Genomic DNA, 14,104 nt, shown 5'->3' on the forward strand with positions numbered 1-14,104 from the left:
TAAGTTTGTTCGGCAGCCGGTTTGTCTGATGATCTGCATATGTATTATCATTAATTTTAATCATCAAACTACTTTTTTCCTTTCAATTTCGCTAAACAGAGAAAAAAAGTTTACGATTTTGTACCAAAACATAAACTTTCTTCTCTGAATTTCCAGAAAAAAATTTATAGGGAATCTTTTAGACTAGTTTGAATCGAATTATTTTCCAAGATGTTATAGACTAGTTTGTTTATCGTTTTGGATAGATAATAAGACTAGTTTGAATTTAAATATTTTATAGGAAAATTTGATATCTTTTTGGAGGGAAGAGTTTCTTCTAATGCTCACCACAGATGTGTTTATTCATCACGAAGCTCACACACAATATCGACCAAATACAAAAAAAAATCTATCTCTACATATAATTACTAAAACAGCAACATAAATAACTTGATTCACCTCACAGATGCTTTGAAGAGAAGAGAGTTGCTTTACCATTCCTTTGCTCTTGTAGAATACAAACCTGTTTTAAGAAAGCATGTTCAGAAAGCTTTTGTCTAATCTCCCATCATGCAGCATATTAGTGACCATGCTTATTGTTGAAGCATCTCCACAGAACTTGCAGCTCCTCATTTCTTTAATAAGCTCAGCTGATGTTACTTTGTCACCATCTCTAAGGCATGCCCTAATCAGCGTATTGTAGGTACCGCTATCTGGGATAGGCCCATCTTCTTTCATTTTCTTGAACAAGGCATCTGCTTCCTGCTTTAAACCTTTCCTACAAAATCCTGAGATCATTGTATTGTAGGTTACAACATCAGGCTTCACACCTTTAAGGTTGAGGCTGCTAAACAAATCCCATCCATCTTCCACCTTACCAGCCTTGCACATTCCTTCAATGATGATACTATATGTAACAATATCAAGTTCCATTTCACTCTTCTGCATATCCTGAAATATGACCAATGCTTTCTCTAGCTTCCCGTTGTTACAAAGACCATCTAACAAAGTGTTGTACGTCCTAATACCACGAGGCACCCCACTAGAAACCATATGTTTGAATATTTCTTGGGCATTATCACAATCGCCAGCTTGGAAATACCCTTGGATAAGAGTGGTATACGTGATTGTGTCACCAACAATTCCTCTTTGAGACATCTCCCTGAAGAGTTCCATACCATCTTCTACTCTCTTAGACTTACAAAATCCATTTATAAGAGTAGTATAAGTCACTACGTTTGGGAGAGAACCCTTGCTAACCATGAACTCAAACATACGTTCCGCCTCATCTAGACGATCGTGCATACAAAACCCGTTGATCAGTGAATTGTAAGTGATGGTAGTAGGAGTTATAGACTTTTTGATCATCTCCTTGTATAATTCCTCAGCCTCCAAAAGCTTTCCCTCTTTCACAAACGCATCAATCAACGCATTGAAGGTGACAACATTGGGGTTGATTTTCCTCTCAATCATACCACTTAGTAGTCGAGAGGCATCACTCCATCTTCCGTAATTACAAAGGCAATTTATGAGAGAGCTGTAGGTAAAAACATCCGGTGTAACTCCTTTGTTCTCCATTTCGTTGAATAGGTCGAGTGCATCATTCACATCTCTGTATTTGCAAAGACCATCGATGATTGTGTTGTAGATCACAATATTTGGCTGAATTTTACCTTTCTCTATCTTCTTGAGGAGATCTAAAGCCAAATCCATATTGCCTCTCTTACACACTCCATTTATCACCGCACCATAAGTAACTAGACTTGGTTGACATCCTTTCTCAACCATTCGATCAACTAAAGCCACAGCTTCGGAAGCTTTGTTGTTGAGAAAAAGCCCATGAATCAGAGTTGTAAACGTGACGGTGTCAGGTTTGAATCCCATTTTATCAAGCAGAGACACTGCATCTGAAATCCTATTCCCGTGACAGTATCCATTGAGCAGCGAGTTAAGCGTGACAATGCTAGGCTCAAACCCGAGTTTCATCATCTTGCCAAGAATAGCTAAAGCAAGAGAGAGCTGAGAAGAGCGGCAAAAACAGTTTATCAAAATACTGTATGTATAGTGATTATGTGTAATTCCTAGCATCTCCATCTTCTTTCCCAGAGAGATGACGACATCAAACTTCTTCATCTTAGCAATAGCACTCAACAATTTACTGAAGTCGATAATGGAAGGAAAAGGACGAGACTTTACCATCTCACCGAACAAACCAATTGCATCATCTAACTTAATATCTTTTAGAAACCCATTTCTAATCTTCTCTCTGTAATCACAACTAGCACCAGAGAAAGCTCGTCTCCAGCAACAGAAAATCAACGACGGAGGAGCAGTAACGAGATTACCTTGGCCGTGAACATATCTCTTCGCCGTCGAGGCAATCGCAAAAGATCTCCGCATCGCAAATGAGCTGATTAGGTTCCTTTCTCTGTCCAAGTTTTAGGAATCCTTCTCACTTTGACCAATTTGTCAAAACCTAAACGGAGCAGAGGCCAGAGAGTGAGAGTGTGAGACAGAGACTAACTCGGTTCAGTAATTATCATCGAACCGGAAACCGGACTACGTATTCTGATTGAAAATTGCGAAGATCTCAACCCGGTTCCAAAAAAATAAACCAAGAAATGATTGGAAACTTATACAAATTAAACTCACCGTACCATTTTTCTTTCCCTAAAAAGTTACAAAAAAAGAAGAAATAGAATTTACATGTGGGATGTAAAAAACCAAAAAAAGTGATAAATTTGTAGAAAAACTTCAATCCCTTCAACAAATCAAAAGTTTTGAGTATATTTTAATTAGCTCTCACTTGAGCTTCTTACCAAGATGTGGCAAGTCTGAGTATATCGGTTTGATCTTCGGTTTGGGTCTGTATCTCTAAACTAAAAAGCTCCTATCAGCACTTGTAAGGCACAACTTGGTAAATAAGGAGCAAAGATCACGTAAAGCTCAACACAGCACACTACAAGTCTACAAACCAAACACTTTGGGTAGACAAGGTGTTTGTTACATGTTTTCTAGGACATAAGGGGTTTGTTACATGTTTTCAACATGCACTTGAGAACTTTTTCTACCAATAAAATCGAATCAACACATAAACTTTCTTCTCTAAAATCTTCTAGACTAGTAGAATTTCTACCCCAGAAGAAGAATTGGTATATTATTAAGATATTTGCTATGTTAAATTTCCAAATTAAGACTAGTTTTTGGTAGATTCTTTAAGACTCGTATGAATTAAGCTCCAATTTTTCTTATATTGGAATGGAACCGTGCAAAGATGAATGTATGATCTTAACAAACATTAGAAACATGAATCTTCAGTAGTTGTGCACAAACTCTGGTCACCGGAAAATACAAACTTTTGTAAAGAAAATACAAGAATACCAAAACCAGAATCTGCAGATATTCTCAACTTTCCGGTGAATCCCCTAAACCACTTAATGTTGTTTAATTTTCTCACTCACCCGGAGTGTATGCCTCAAGCAAAATCAGAAAGAGAAGAGGTGGTCAAAAACCATTTATCATCGGTTATATTTTAAATATGGTTGTACAATGTTTATCAGTGACTATTTTAATTACTTAAGTCTATTTCGATTTGTATAAGAAACAAATTCAGAAAATTTGTGCACAGAAAATAGAACCGAGAATGAAAAACCCAACGGACAAAGTTACTTTATTTGAAGCGAAAGAGCTATGTATAAACTTGTCTAAACAATCATTAAAATTAAGAATTGTCAAATAAGTTTGGTTGAAAACCAAATATAAACTAAAACCATAATAAAGTCTGAGATCTTCTTCTTCTTCTGATGCTCACCACTGATCTTGTGTTAACCTAACAATGAAATACATAGAGAACAGTATCAGTCATCTTCATGAAGCTCACACACACAATGTCGACCAAATACACAAAAATCTATTTCTACATGTAATTTCTAGAAAAGCGACATAAATAATTTGGTTCACCTCACTGATGCTTTGAAGAGAAGAGAGTTGGTCTACCATTCCTCTTCTCTTGTGGATAAACTAGGTTTAAGAAATCATGTTCAGAAAGCTTTTGTCCAATCTCCCATCATACAACATATCATAAACCAAACTTATTGTCGAAGCGTCTCCAGAAAACTTGCAACTTCTCATTTCTTTGATGAGCTCAGATGATGCGGTTTTGTCACCATTTTTTAGATGTACCCTGATCAGCGTATTATACGTTCCACTACTTGGTTTAGGCCCGTCTTCTTTCATTTCTCTGAACAAGGCATCCGCTTCATTCAGAAGGCGTTTACTACACAATCCTGAGATCATTGTATTGTATGTTATAACATCAGGCTGCAATCCTTTGAGCCTGAGGCTACAAAACAACTCCTGCGCATCTTCAATCTCACCAGCCTTGCACTTCCCATGTATGATGATATTATACGTAGCAATATCAAGTTCGATTTCACTTTTCTGCATATCCTGAAATATGAACAATGCGTTCTCTAGCTTCTCGTTGTTACAGAGTCCATCTAACAAAGTGTTGTATGTCACAATATCACGAGGCACACCATCAGAAACCATCTGTTTGAATACTTCTTGGGCATTATCACAATCTCCAGCTTGGAAAAACCCTTGCATCAGAGTGGTGTAAGTGATTGTGTCTGCAACCAGTCCTCTTTGAGACATCTCCCTGAAGAGTTCCCTACCATCTTCTACTCTCTTAGACTTGCATAATCCATTTATAAGAGTATTACAAGTCACTATATCCGGGAGAGAATCCTTGCTAACCATGAGCTCAAACATACGTTCCGCCTCATCTAGACGATCGTGCATACAAAACCCGTTGATCAATGAATTGTAAGTGATGGTATTAGGAGTTACAGACCTTTCGATCATCTCTTTGTATAATTCCTCAGCCTCCAAAAGCTTTCCCTCTTTCACTAACGCATCGATCAACGCATTGAAGGTGACAACATCGGGGTTCAATTTCCTCTTAATCATATCACTGAGTAGTCGAGAGGTATCACTCCATCTTCCGTAATTACAAAGGCAGCTTATCAAGGAATTGTAGGTAATAACATTTGGCTTAATTCCTTTGTTCTCCATTTCGTTGAATAAGTCGAGTGCCTCATTCACATCTCTGTATTTGCAAAGACCATCGATGACTGTGTTGTAGATCACAACATTTGGCTTTATTTTCTCTGCTTCCAACTTCTTGAGCAGATTTAAAGCCAAATCCATAGAACCTCTCTTACAAATTCCATTTATCACCGCACCATAAGTAAGCAGATCTGGTTGACATCCTTTCGCAGCCATTCTGTCAACTAACGCCACTGCTTCTGAGACTTTGTTGTTGAGAAAAAGTCCATGAATCAGAGTTGTAAACGTGACGGTATCAGGTTTGTATCCCAATTCCACCATTTGATCAAGCAGAGATACTGCATCTGAAATCCTATTCCCGTGACAGAAACCATTGAGCAGCGAGTTAAACGTGACTAAATCGGGCTCATACCCGAGTTTCATCATCTTCCCAAGAATAGCGAAAGCAGAAGAGAGCTGAGAGGAGCGGCAGAAACAGTTTATCAAAATATTGTATGTATAGAGATTATGTGGAATCCTCAGCATCTCCATCTTCTCTCCCAGAGATATCACGACATCAAACTTCTTCATCTTCGCAATAGCACTCAACAATTTACTGAAGTCGACAATGGAAGGAAAAGGGCGAGACTTTACCATCTCACCAAACAAAACAATTGCATCGTCTAATTTAATATTCTGTAGAAACCCATTTCTAATCTTCTCTCTGTAATCACAACTATCACCAGAGAAAGCTCGTACCCAGCAACTGAAACCACAAATGGAAATCGAGGGAAGAGCAGTTTCGTGATTACCTTTTTTGAGATGATTTCGGTGCACACATCTCTTTCTCGTCCACGAAAACGCAAACGAAAACCTCATCTTCTTTATTTAGATTCTGGTGATTTGGGCTTCTTCTCACTCTCTATTGCTCTGTAAAATTCATTAAACCCTTAACAGTGTGTGTTCGTTCCTCAACAACTGAGAGAGAGACTCACGACGGAGAGTGGGACTCCTGAAACCGGTTTAGCAAATTCTTTATTAGCCTATTGAGCTTACCGGTTTGTGATTTAGTTTGTTTGTTTTCCGGTTCTCGAATCTTCTGATTTCTTCTCTCTATGGAAACATCGTTGTGGGCCTCTATGTTTTGGGCTATATCCTCTCTTTGGAGCTCAATATGATTTGGGCTGTCTTGCTTTTGTTAATATAATTTTTCCATTTCTATAATAAATAAATCCAGACACAGTAGATTAAATCCAATAGAATTCAGAAAGCCATACAGGAATCGGAACAAACTGATAATGTCCGATTCAGACCGGTAATGATAAGAACATGGACATAGATAACTGACAATAATACACGTGAACAAACAAAAAAAATTATTTTATCCTTGATTATTTTAAGTTAGACAAAGTCACAAAACAAACAATCTCGAGAAATAATAAACCGGGTTAACAACCGGAAAAACCGGGTAATGTCGGTTGAGTGTTTTCAGAAGAAGATGGTGGAAACCAAAGACAAGATCACGGTGGTGACTCCATAACCGGCGAGCTTGTTCCCAGCTCCGGCGTTTTTTTCTTTATTTCCAGCTGAAATTAAAATTCGATATAAGAACATTTGTCAATCAAACAAATAAACTATATATATAAATTAATCTGACATGTTTTATTTCTTAGTGATTTCGTCTGATTTATTCAAGTCAATAGTGGAGGCAAAAGTAAGTACAAGAAAAAGCTAGCTTTCACACTCGATATTGCCGTTTTCAGAAGAAGAAAAATAGAACAAAATTTTGGTAATTTTTTTTGTTAGTTGACTTGTTGACTTGACTAACAACAATTGAGTTGATTACTAAACTTCTCCGACTAATCAATCGAATATTGAATAATTACATTTGATTTCAGAAATTTGAGCAAACGAAATAAAGTAATCGAGAAAAATAAATGTAAGTAGAGTAGGTCAGGTGAAGTTTGGTTTTATACCTGGAGGAGGTAATAAAGAAGCTTTTGGCGATGGAGCTCCAGATGCTGAAAAATAAACCAAAAATGTAACATTATTTCTACTAAATTTATATCAAATTTTTTTTAAAAAAAATCTCACATTAATAATCTGAACGAGGAAAATTGCAAATTTTGTCAAAATTCTCAGAATAAATTCTACATCTCGAAATCAGGATTTTTCAAATTCATCCCAAAATCAGATCTAAATTCGAAATCACTAATTTCACAGAACCGGATTAGATCTGAAAAAAAAAAAGAAAAGAAAAATCAGATTTTACCGGAACAAGCGGAGAGATCAGTGTTGACGTCACATCGACGGCTGAGATTGAGAGCTTGTTCAGTAGTGACGTTGTACTGAGAAAGCAAACCAGGAGTGTTGTAGACGGTGCAGAGACAAGTAAGCTCCTTCTCCACTGCTTCTTTGATCGAGTCGCAACAATCTTTAGGAGGCTTCGTCGTCGATGTCAAGGCACTGAAGCAGGGGACTAGCTTGCTCACACACGTTGTTGGCGCTTGCGCTTTTACCTCCGGCAACGAAACCGAAACCATCGCCGTCATCGCCGCCGCGAAGATTATCACCGCCGAGAAACGCGTCATTATTTCCTTTCTCTTTTTTTTTTTTTGGGTTACTTGTGGCTTTTGGTTTTGGATTTGTTCGGTTTTTAATACAAAACTTTGCTTAAGGTAAGGAGGAAACATTTCGCATTTTACTTTATTTTTCAACATTATTTAATATGTGTGTCTTTTTTTCTTTTACTTTTTCTTTTTTGGAAAATGTTATCTCCCAGATATTTTGACTAAAGAAGATTGAATGTTTTACAGGTAATAATGTATTATACGTTATTGAAAATGATGCTTCTTATTATTAATTGTCATTTGACGTAAATGAGACTATTCTAGTACTCGTTCTTTTTTTCTTGCCAACATTCTTGTGCAATTCAATATGTAGACATGCCTATGCCGATACGCAATCTACCAGTTTATAGGAAATTTATATAATCCATAAAGACGACGATTAGGCGTTAAAATTGGAATGTTAAATAGAACTTAGGGTTGAAATAATCAAATAGATTTATGCAGCTCTATAATGTTCTTAAGTTAAGTAGTTTTACACAACCGTTAATCAATTGTCACTTTATTTTTAATAAGAATAATTCTATAAATTTTGATTTCATAAATAAGAATAACAATATTTTTGTTTGATGTACATTGAATTAAATCGTAGGCTACCATTATGTTGAGTTATTATATGACCATAATTTGATTTTATGGATGATTGTGTCTGAAATGGCATGAATCTTATATAGTTAAAATGTATCTTATAAATGTATTCACGGATCTTTGGAATTATCTTAAGCACATGCATGATGCATATATTTAATTAATTTTATATAATCTTAAAAATTTCCATGCAAATGGAATTTCTTACTTAGCAGCTACCTGGCAATTAGCCTTACTGATACTGCAAAATAGTTGTTCGAATGCATTAAATATGAAAAATATGAATAGTCCATATAAGCTTATTTCGATTATTATATGGTGTAAATATGCAGAAATAAGCATCGTTTTTATTTTTGGTTTGTTTATGATAGTCACATAAATAGTTTTTTTTTTTTTAGTCACTAAATAGTTAATATTAACTTTTGTTGCTAAGAAAACGAATTTTTTATCGACCAAATAACAATCCAAGCACCATATTTTTAAGGTAGAAAACATTCATAAACCAATAATAACCTAAGTTAATCATAATAAAACGACGAACCGTGCCAGCAATGTGTACATGCATGAAATAATGCATGCATGTTCTAAGTGGTTTTACAACTTATCACATCCTTATTTCTATTACACATTTGTTTGTGCGTATCATGATGACCAATTGTTTGATAATACTAAATCAGTGGAAGGAAATGGTGGCCGTGAGAAGAGTTTTTCAAAGTGTGGAAAAGCCTCTAACACAAGAAGAAGGTTTGCCACAAGTGTTCTAAACGGGATAAACACATACTGAACTAGCTGCTTCGAGCTAGAGTTAAGCAAAGATATTTGAATTTCTCAAGTTTCTCTGTGTTTTGGCTTTTTTTTTTATTGTTGAGGAGTTTGATTATGGTTTTAAATTTTATTAAAGAGCTCATTCTTTTTAGGTTGTTTTTAGCTTGATCTATGAAATTTTTTAGACAAAAACATTTGTTAAGTTACATATAACATCTTTATAATTCTTTTTTTTTTTTGTGCAACTAACATCCTTAATTCTAGGCTCTAGCTGTGGCTGTATCGTTTTTTGTGTGTGCAACAATCCCAACTAAACCGGTGAAAATTTATACGGGCCATAGAAAGGCCTTCCAATGTTTGGATTAATTGGGCCTTTTGCACAATTGAAAAACCTGTCCTCATATATCACATGGACGAAATATGATAGTCAGATCAAAACATAGCAACGGTTAAGATCTAATCAAGCTCCTCAAACATCCGTTGTAATTCAACGGCCACAATGTCCCGCCATACAAACAGATAAGAGTAGAAGATAACGTAGCTAGTAAAAAGCAGAGCTCGTAGGAAAGAAAAAAAATAAAAATTCATCCCAATGGCTTCGCTCTCAATCGGAATCGCCGTCGCGAACACCGTCCGTACAATCCCGAGAATCAGTTCACGGAGGAGCAAAATCTCCTGCGAATGGGTATAGAATCAAAATCCATTATTTTGCTTAATTTAATTTAATGATTCTTTGATTTTGATTTTGGGTTTGTTAATCTTAAGAAAGGATCCGAAAGGTATCTTAGGTCCGGCGCAAACTGGTCATATCGCTCGTCTTGAGTTCAAGCGCCGGCTAGAGAGAGATTCGGAGGCGAAAGAAGCTTTTCAGAAACAAATCCGCGAGGAGAGAGAGCGTCGTCAAGCCCTTAGACAAGTAAATAATTGAAATCATACTGATTTGAGATTTTGCAATTAAACCGATGGTTTGTTCATTGATTTTGCTTCACTGGGTTGTGTTTCAGTCTAGAGTTGTACCGGATACTTCGGCTGAGCTGATCGAGTACTTTCTTGATACGGAAGCTCAAGAGATTGAGTTCGAAATCGCTAGGCTTCGAGGAAGGTTCGTGAATTGAAAATTGTTGAATGTGCACACCACCTGTTCGATGAATTTCCCCTTTGAAAATGCTTTTGATGCTTACCATATCAAGCCAGTCCATTTTCGTCGTGATTTGTTGCAAGATATGATTTTTAAAAGTCCTGTGTTAATGGTTTCATGATTACTGTAATTTCCAGGTTAACCGACGAATTCTTTGCGCAGATACGGCTTGAAATCGGGCAAATTCGGTTTGCTGTTTCGAAAACTGCGGTACGGTTTTCTTCAAACCGACATTTGATCCATTACCGGAAAAATTGAGCACTTGACTAACTTTCTCCGGGTTAAAACAAAAATCTGACAGGAAAGTGAAGATAGATTGATAGAGCTTGAATCACTACAGAAAGCATTAGAAGAAGGAATAGGTTTTTGCTTCGTCTTTTGTTTTCCTTAATCAAAGTCTTGATCACTGACTCAACAAATCTTGATTTACGGGTTTTGATTACTTGTCTTGCTTTTGCAGAGGCTTATGACAAAATGCAAAACGAGCTTATGACGGCTACAAATAGCTTAACCAAGATCTTAACCTCAACCGATATAAAAGCGACGGTATGTGACTTTTTAAAAAAAAAACTATAAACCTGTAAACACTAAACATTATGATGCTTCATGAGATGATTTTGAACCCTTGTTTTTGATTCTTTTTTGTTTTTTTTATATGCAGTTGTTGGATATGGTGGAGAAAAACGAGATCAACAGATCTTTGTTGACACTTCTTGATGAAAACATTGCAAATGCATACAGAGGAAACCAGGTGAGACAAATCAAAATCGTTTTGGGTTCGAATCCTAATCGAAACTGAACCGAAAAATCTCTCATTGAATTGATTTAGGATCTTCATCTTTACAAGATCAAAATATTGTTGTTCGTCTTATAAATTCAGATGTTATTAATTTTTGCAGAAAGAAGCAGGAGATTACATGGAGAAGGTACGTGCTTCGGTTCTTAAGTACCTGACGGTGTAGGATGATGTAAATCAAACTTTGGAATGTTTGTTTTGTCGGGCAAAATGTATTTATATATTTTTTGTTGTTGTTGAGTGAATTGTATTTTTTTTTTTTTTGGGAACGATGTTATACTTTTAAGAGACTTTTTTTCTTTCAGATCTCTAAGTCAGGATAAGTTTAATGGAAAATAAACCATGATTTTGAGATCCGTATTTAGTAAGGATTATAACTCAGTTAAAAAAACAAGAGTTTTACAAAAATTATAATGAATGTGTCTACATTTAGAGGGATGATAATTGTCCTTGTGTATGTTTCTTTGCTTTATTGACTTTCATGTACAGAAAAATTCGAAACAATAGAGACATAGAGATGAATATAAGGTCCCATAAAAAAATTTTATAAAATAAAATAAGATTAACAAAATGCATAAATCTGTATCGCACAGGAAATTACTGGTAACAAAAAAAAAAAAGAGGTGGCATATATGAAACTATTGGTTCCAACTTCCAAGCATGGCCTCTCATTATCATCTTTAGTTTTTATTTGTTTTCCACTGTGAGTTTGTGACACATCTATCTTAATTATTATCTTCACATGCATATGTTTTTTTGTTTCTTTTGGGTTTACAGAGCACATACTAGCTAGTTTAATAAATAAAAAATGACTTGGAAAAAGAAAAAAACACATCCACTTGCTTCTCGTCTTGATTTTTTTTTTTTCCTCGTCTTGATTTGGCTACCGTACGGTCTCTGACTCTGAGTAAAGAGGTTCTTGAGTAAATTCACATGAATTTTTCTTCTTCGTAAATAGTAATACTGTATATCGTTGTAAATTTTCTAAAGTTAAAATTATCAAAATTATGAAGAACATTCTAAATATAAAAGTTTGGAAAAGGAAACGAAGTTGTATATAGAAAAAGGATCATGTAAAAGCTAAAATTTGATATTAATACAGAAACAACATTAACGTAAATTAAAATTAGAAAATAGAATAATCATTTTTGTTACTACTATTGTAACTTATTTTATTACCAAAGTCGTAAACTGAACTTTTCCTTTGATCACGGAATTGTCATTTCAAATGAGTTGGTCTTTTCTTATGGTGGCAGACAAACATATGATAGTCAGTAGTAACTAAGTTTTAACAAAAAGATAGTGGAATTAAAAATCTATATAAAGTACTATTTTTTAAGGTAAATATCTAATCAACTGGCCTGCTTACCCGGAATCAAAGCTCATCCATCCGCTGAAATATAAATAGTACACAGAAAAATGTGAATGTGCATGAGCCCATTGTCGTTATTTCCATTATGATATGGATAAGCACCTCAAATAAACACACCAATGCGTTGGAAAAAAGTAATTAATTTAAAATACAAAAGTTGCAATAACAATTTAAAAACAAACTTTAAACTATTGCCAATTTCACTTATGGCATGTGGATATGTGTTGATAGATGACTCATCTTGAAACTATAATCTACTCATTAATACATGCAATGACGTTTTAAAAAATGGATCACAATGTAAAGCTAAATTGTGTCAGTATAAGCAAAGTGAGTGAGATATTAATCTACGTACCGACCTTTTATTTTTATATAAGTAATAAAAATATTAGTATATGCAAAAGTGTCTCTCTACTTTGACCTAAATCAAAATCCTATATAAATAGCATTCCCTTGTATACTTTCTCTTCACTTCACAAAAAAAGAAATAAACAAAATAACAAAAAACATCATGGAGCTTAAAAATACATTCTTTCTAATTCTACTTCTATCAACAACCATTCTCCAATCTTCATCTGCAAACCCGAAACGGCCCGAACCAGACCGGTTCATCGTGTCATCATGCCAAACCACCCGATATCCATCACTATGTGTGCATACTCTCTCTGCTTACTCTACCATGATTCGCCACAACAACGACCAAGATCTCGCCCAAACGGCTCTTACCATCAGCTTGGCTCGAGCCAGGTCCGTTGCTATATTCGTCGTCAAACTAACCAAAGAGTATGCTCTTCTATACCATTAGTTACATTTGTGCTTCATAAATGATGATAGATTCCATGATAAATGATGATAGATTCCCTCAGAAATATTTATTTTTCTTTTGAATCAAACTTTTATGTATATGTAGAACGCCAAGTTTCAAGCGTAGAGAATATTTAGCAATAAAAGACTGCATCGAAGTGTTAGGCAATAGCGTGGACCGGTTAGGTCAGTCGGTTAAAGAACTGGGTCGAGCTGGCCATGCTGTGGCTAGTGAGGACTTCATGTGGAAGATGAGTAACGTTCAGACATGGGTTAGTGCTGCTTTGACTGACGAAACAACGTGTCTAGATGGATTCTCGGGTCAAGCCATGGAAGGCAAATTGAAGAGGCTAATTCGGCTTAAAGTGGTTCACGTGGCTCAAGTCACTAGCAATGCTCTTGCTTTGGTTAATCATTTTGCAGAGAAACGAACTGTGAAGATTCCCTAAATGGAGTTTTTGTTTTTGTTTTTTAATGACTAATGTGAAAATTTTGGCTTGTATGTGAAATCTTGAATCTTTCAGAGTTGTGTAAATTGCTATCTCCTTTGTTTTGTTTTTCTTTGTCGGTCGAAAGAAAACTAAAGATACCCAATTTGTAATATTGTACTTTAAGATAAATATATAAATGTATGTATTTTTGTTTCCGATAAATTAGATATAATACTCAACTTCATATTGGCAAACTCTAACTTCAAAATAAAAATCTGATTAAAACGTATTAAATGCAGTTTTGAGATTCACGCAAATGCTCTATATTTTCCAAATTTATTTTGCTACGTGTAAACATTGGTAATGGTGAAGTTTAATGGTTCACTTTTTTTAATGTTTTCATAACTACTCTTTCTCTTCTGAAATAATTGATGTTTTAAAAATTTGTTTTTTTCTCAAATTTTAAAACAGATTTAATAATTTTTTTCTATGACTATTTGTATTCTGCAAATTTTTATTTATTGGTTGAATTGTGTTTAAATAGATAATAAACAA

General features: G+C 35.1%; 5 protein-coding genes across 6 annotated transcripts; 2 read left to right on the top strand and 3 right to left on the bottom strand.

The window, feature by feature from the left end:
* Nucleotides 1-306: 306 nt before the first annotated feature.
* Nucleotides 307-2,467, bottom strand: LOC18010281 (pentatricopeptide repeat-containing protein At1g63330). The gene has a single exon (XM_006391759.2). It carries the CDS (start codon nucleotides 2,377-2,379, stop codon nucleotides 508-510), a length of 1,872 nt encoding a protein of 623 aa, XP_006391821.1. The 5' UTR covers nucleotides 2,380-2,467; the 3' UTR covers nucleotides 307-507.
* A 1,172-nt stretch (nucleotides 2,468-3,639) lies between these two features.
* On the bottom strand, nucleotides 3,640-6,003 carry LOC18010262 (pentatricopeptide repeat-containing protein At1g63330). Its single transcript, XM_006391760.2, has 2 exons — nucleotides 3,940-6,003; nucleotides 3,640-3,808 (listed from the first exon to the last, which is right to left on the bottom strand). Exon 1 carries the CDS (start codon nucleotides 5,905-5,907, stop codon nucleotides 4,006-4,008), a length of 1,902 nt encoding a protein of 633 aa, XP_006391822.1. The 5' UTR covers nucleotides 5,908-6,003; the 3' UTR covers nucleotides 3,640-3,808; nucleotides 3,940-4,005.
* A 249-nt stretch (nucleotides 6,004-6,252) lies between these two features.
* Nucleotides 6,253-7,697, bottom strand: LOC18010202 (non-specific lipid-transfer protein-like protein At5g64080). The gene is made up of 3 exons (XM_006391761.2): nucleotides 7,301-7,697; nucleotides 7,005-7,049; nucleotides 6,253-6,614 (listed from the first exon to the last, which is right to left on the bottom strand). The coding sequence occupies exons 1-3, from the start codon at nucleotides 7,617-7,619 to the stop codon at nucleotides 6,517-6,519; spliced, it is 462 nt and encodes a 153-aa protein (XP_006391823.1). The 5' UTR covers nucleotides 7,620-7,697; the 3' UTR covers nucleotides 6,253-6,516.
* Nucleotides 7,698-9,423: 1,726 nt separating this feature from the next.
* LOC18010203 lies at nucleotides 9,424-11,246 on the top strand. The gene is made up of 8 exons (XM_006391762.2): nucleotides 9,424-9,693; nucleotides 9,778-9,924; nucleotides 10,013-10,110; nucleotides 10,284-10,356; nucleotides 10,448-10,508; nucleotides 10,607-10,692; nucleotides 10,808-10,897; nucleotides 11,046-11,246. The coding sequence occupies exons 1-8, from the start codon at nucleotides 9,601-9,603 to the stop codon at nucleotides 11,106-11,108; spliced, it is 711 nt and encodes a 236-aa protein (XP_006391824.1). The 5' UTR covers nucleotides 9,424-9,600; the 3' UTR covers nucleotides 11,109-11,246.
* Nucleotides 11,247-12,789: 1,543 nt separating this feature from the next.
* On the top strand, nucleotides 12,790-13,727 carry LOC18010204 (pectinesterase inhibitor 9). Of its 2 annotated transcripts, none has more exons than XM_006391763.2 (2): nucleotides 12,790-13,097; nucleotides 13,225-13,727. In XM_006391763.2, exons 1-2 carry the CDS (start codon nucleotides 12,826-12,828, stop codon nucleotides 13,565-13,567), a joined length of 615 nt encoding a protein of 204 aa, XP_006391825.1. In that variant the 5' UTR covers nucleotides 12,790-12,825; the 3' UTR covers nucleotides 13,568-13,727. The 2 variants fall into 2 exon arrangements, with proteins under 2 accessions (XP_006391825.1, XP_024004492.1); XM_024148724.1 differs by having other exon boundaries at nucleotides 12,791-13,061.
* The last annotated feature ends 377 nt before the right edge of the window (nucleotides 13,728-14,104 follow it).

The sequence above is a fragment of the Eutrema salsugineum genome, unplaced genomic scaffold, assembly GCF_000478725.1.
Source record: "Eutrema salsugineum unplaced genomic scaffold, Eutsalg1_0 scaffold_8, whole genome shotgun sequence".
NCBI lineage: Eukaryota > Viridiplantae > Streptophyta > Magnoliopsida > Brassicales > Brassicaceae > Eutrema > Eutrema salsugineum.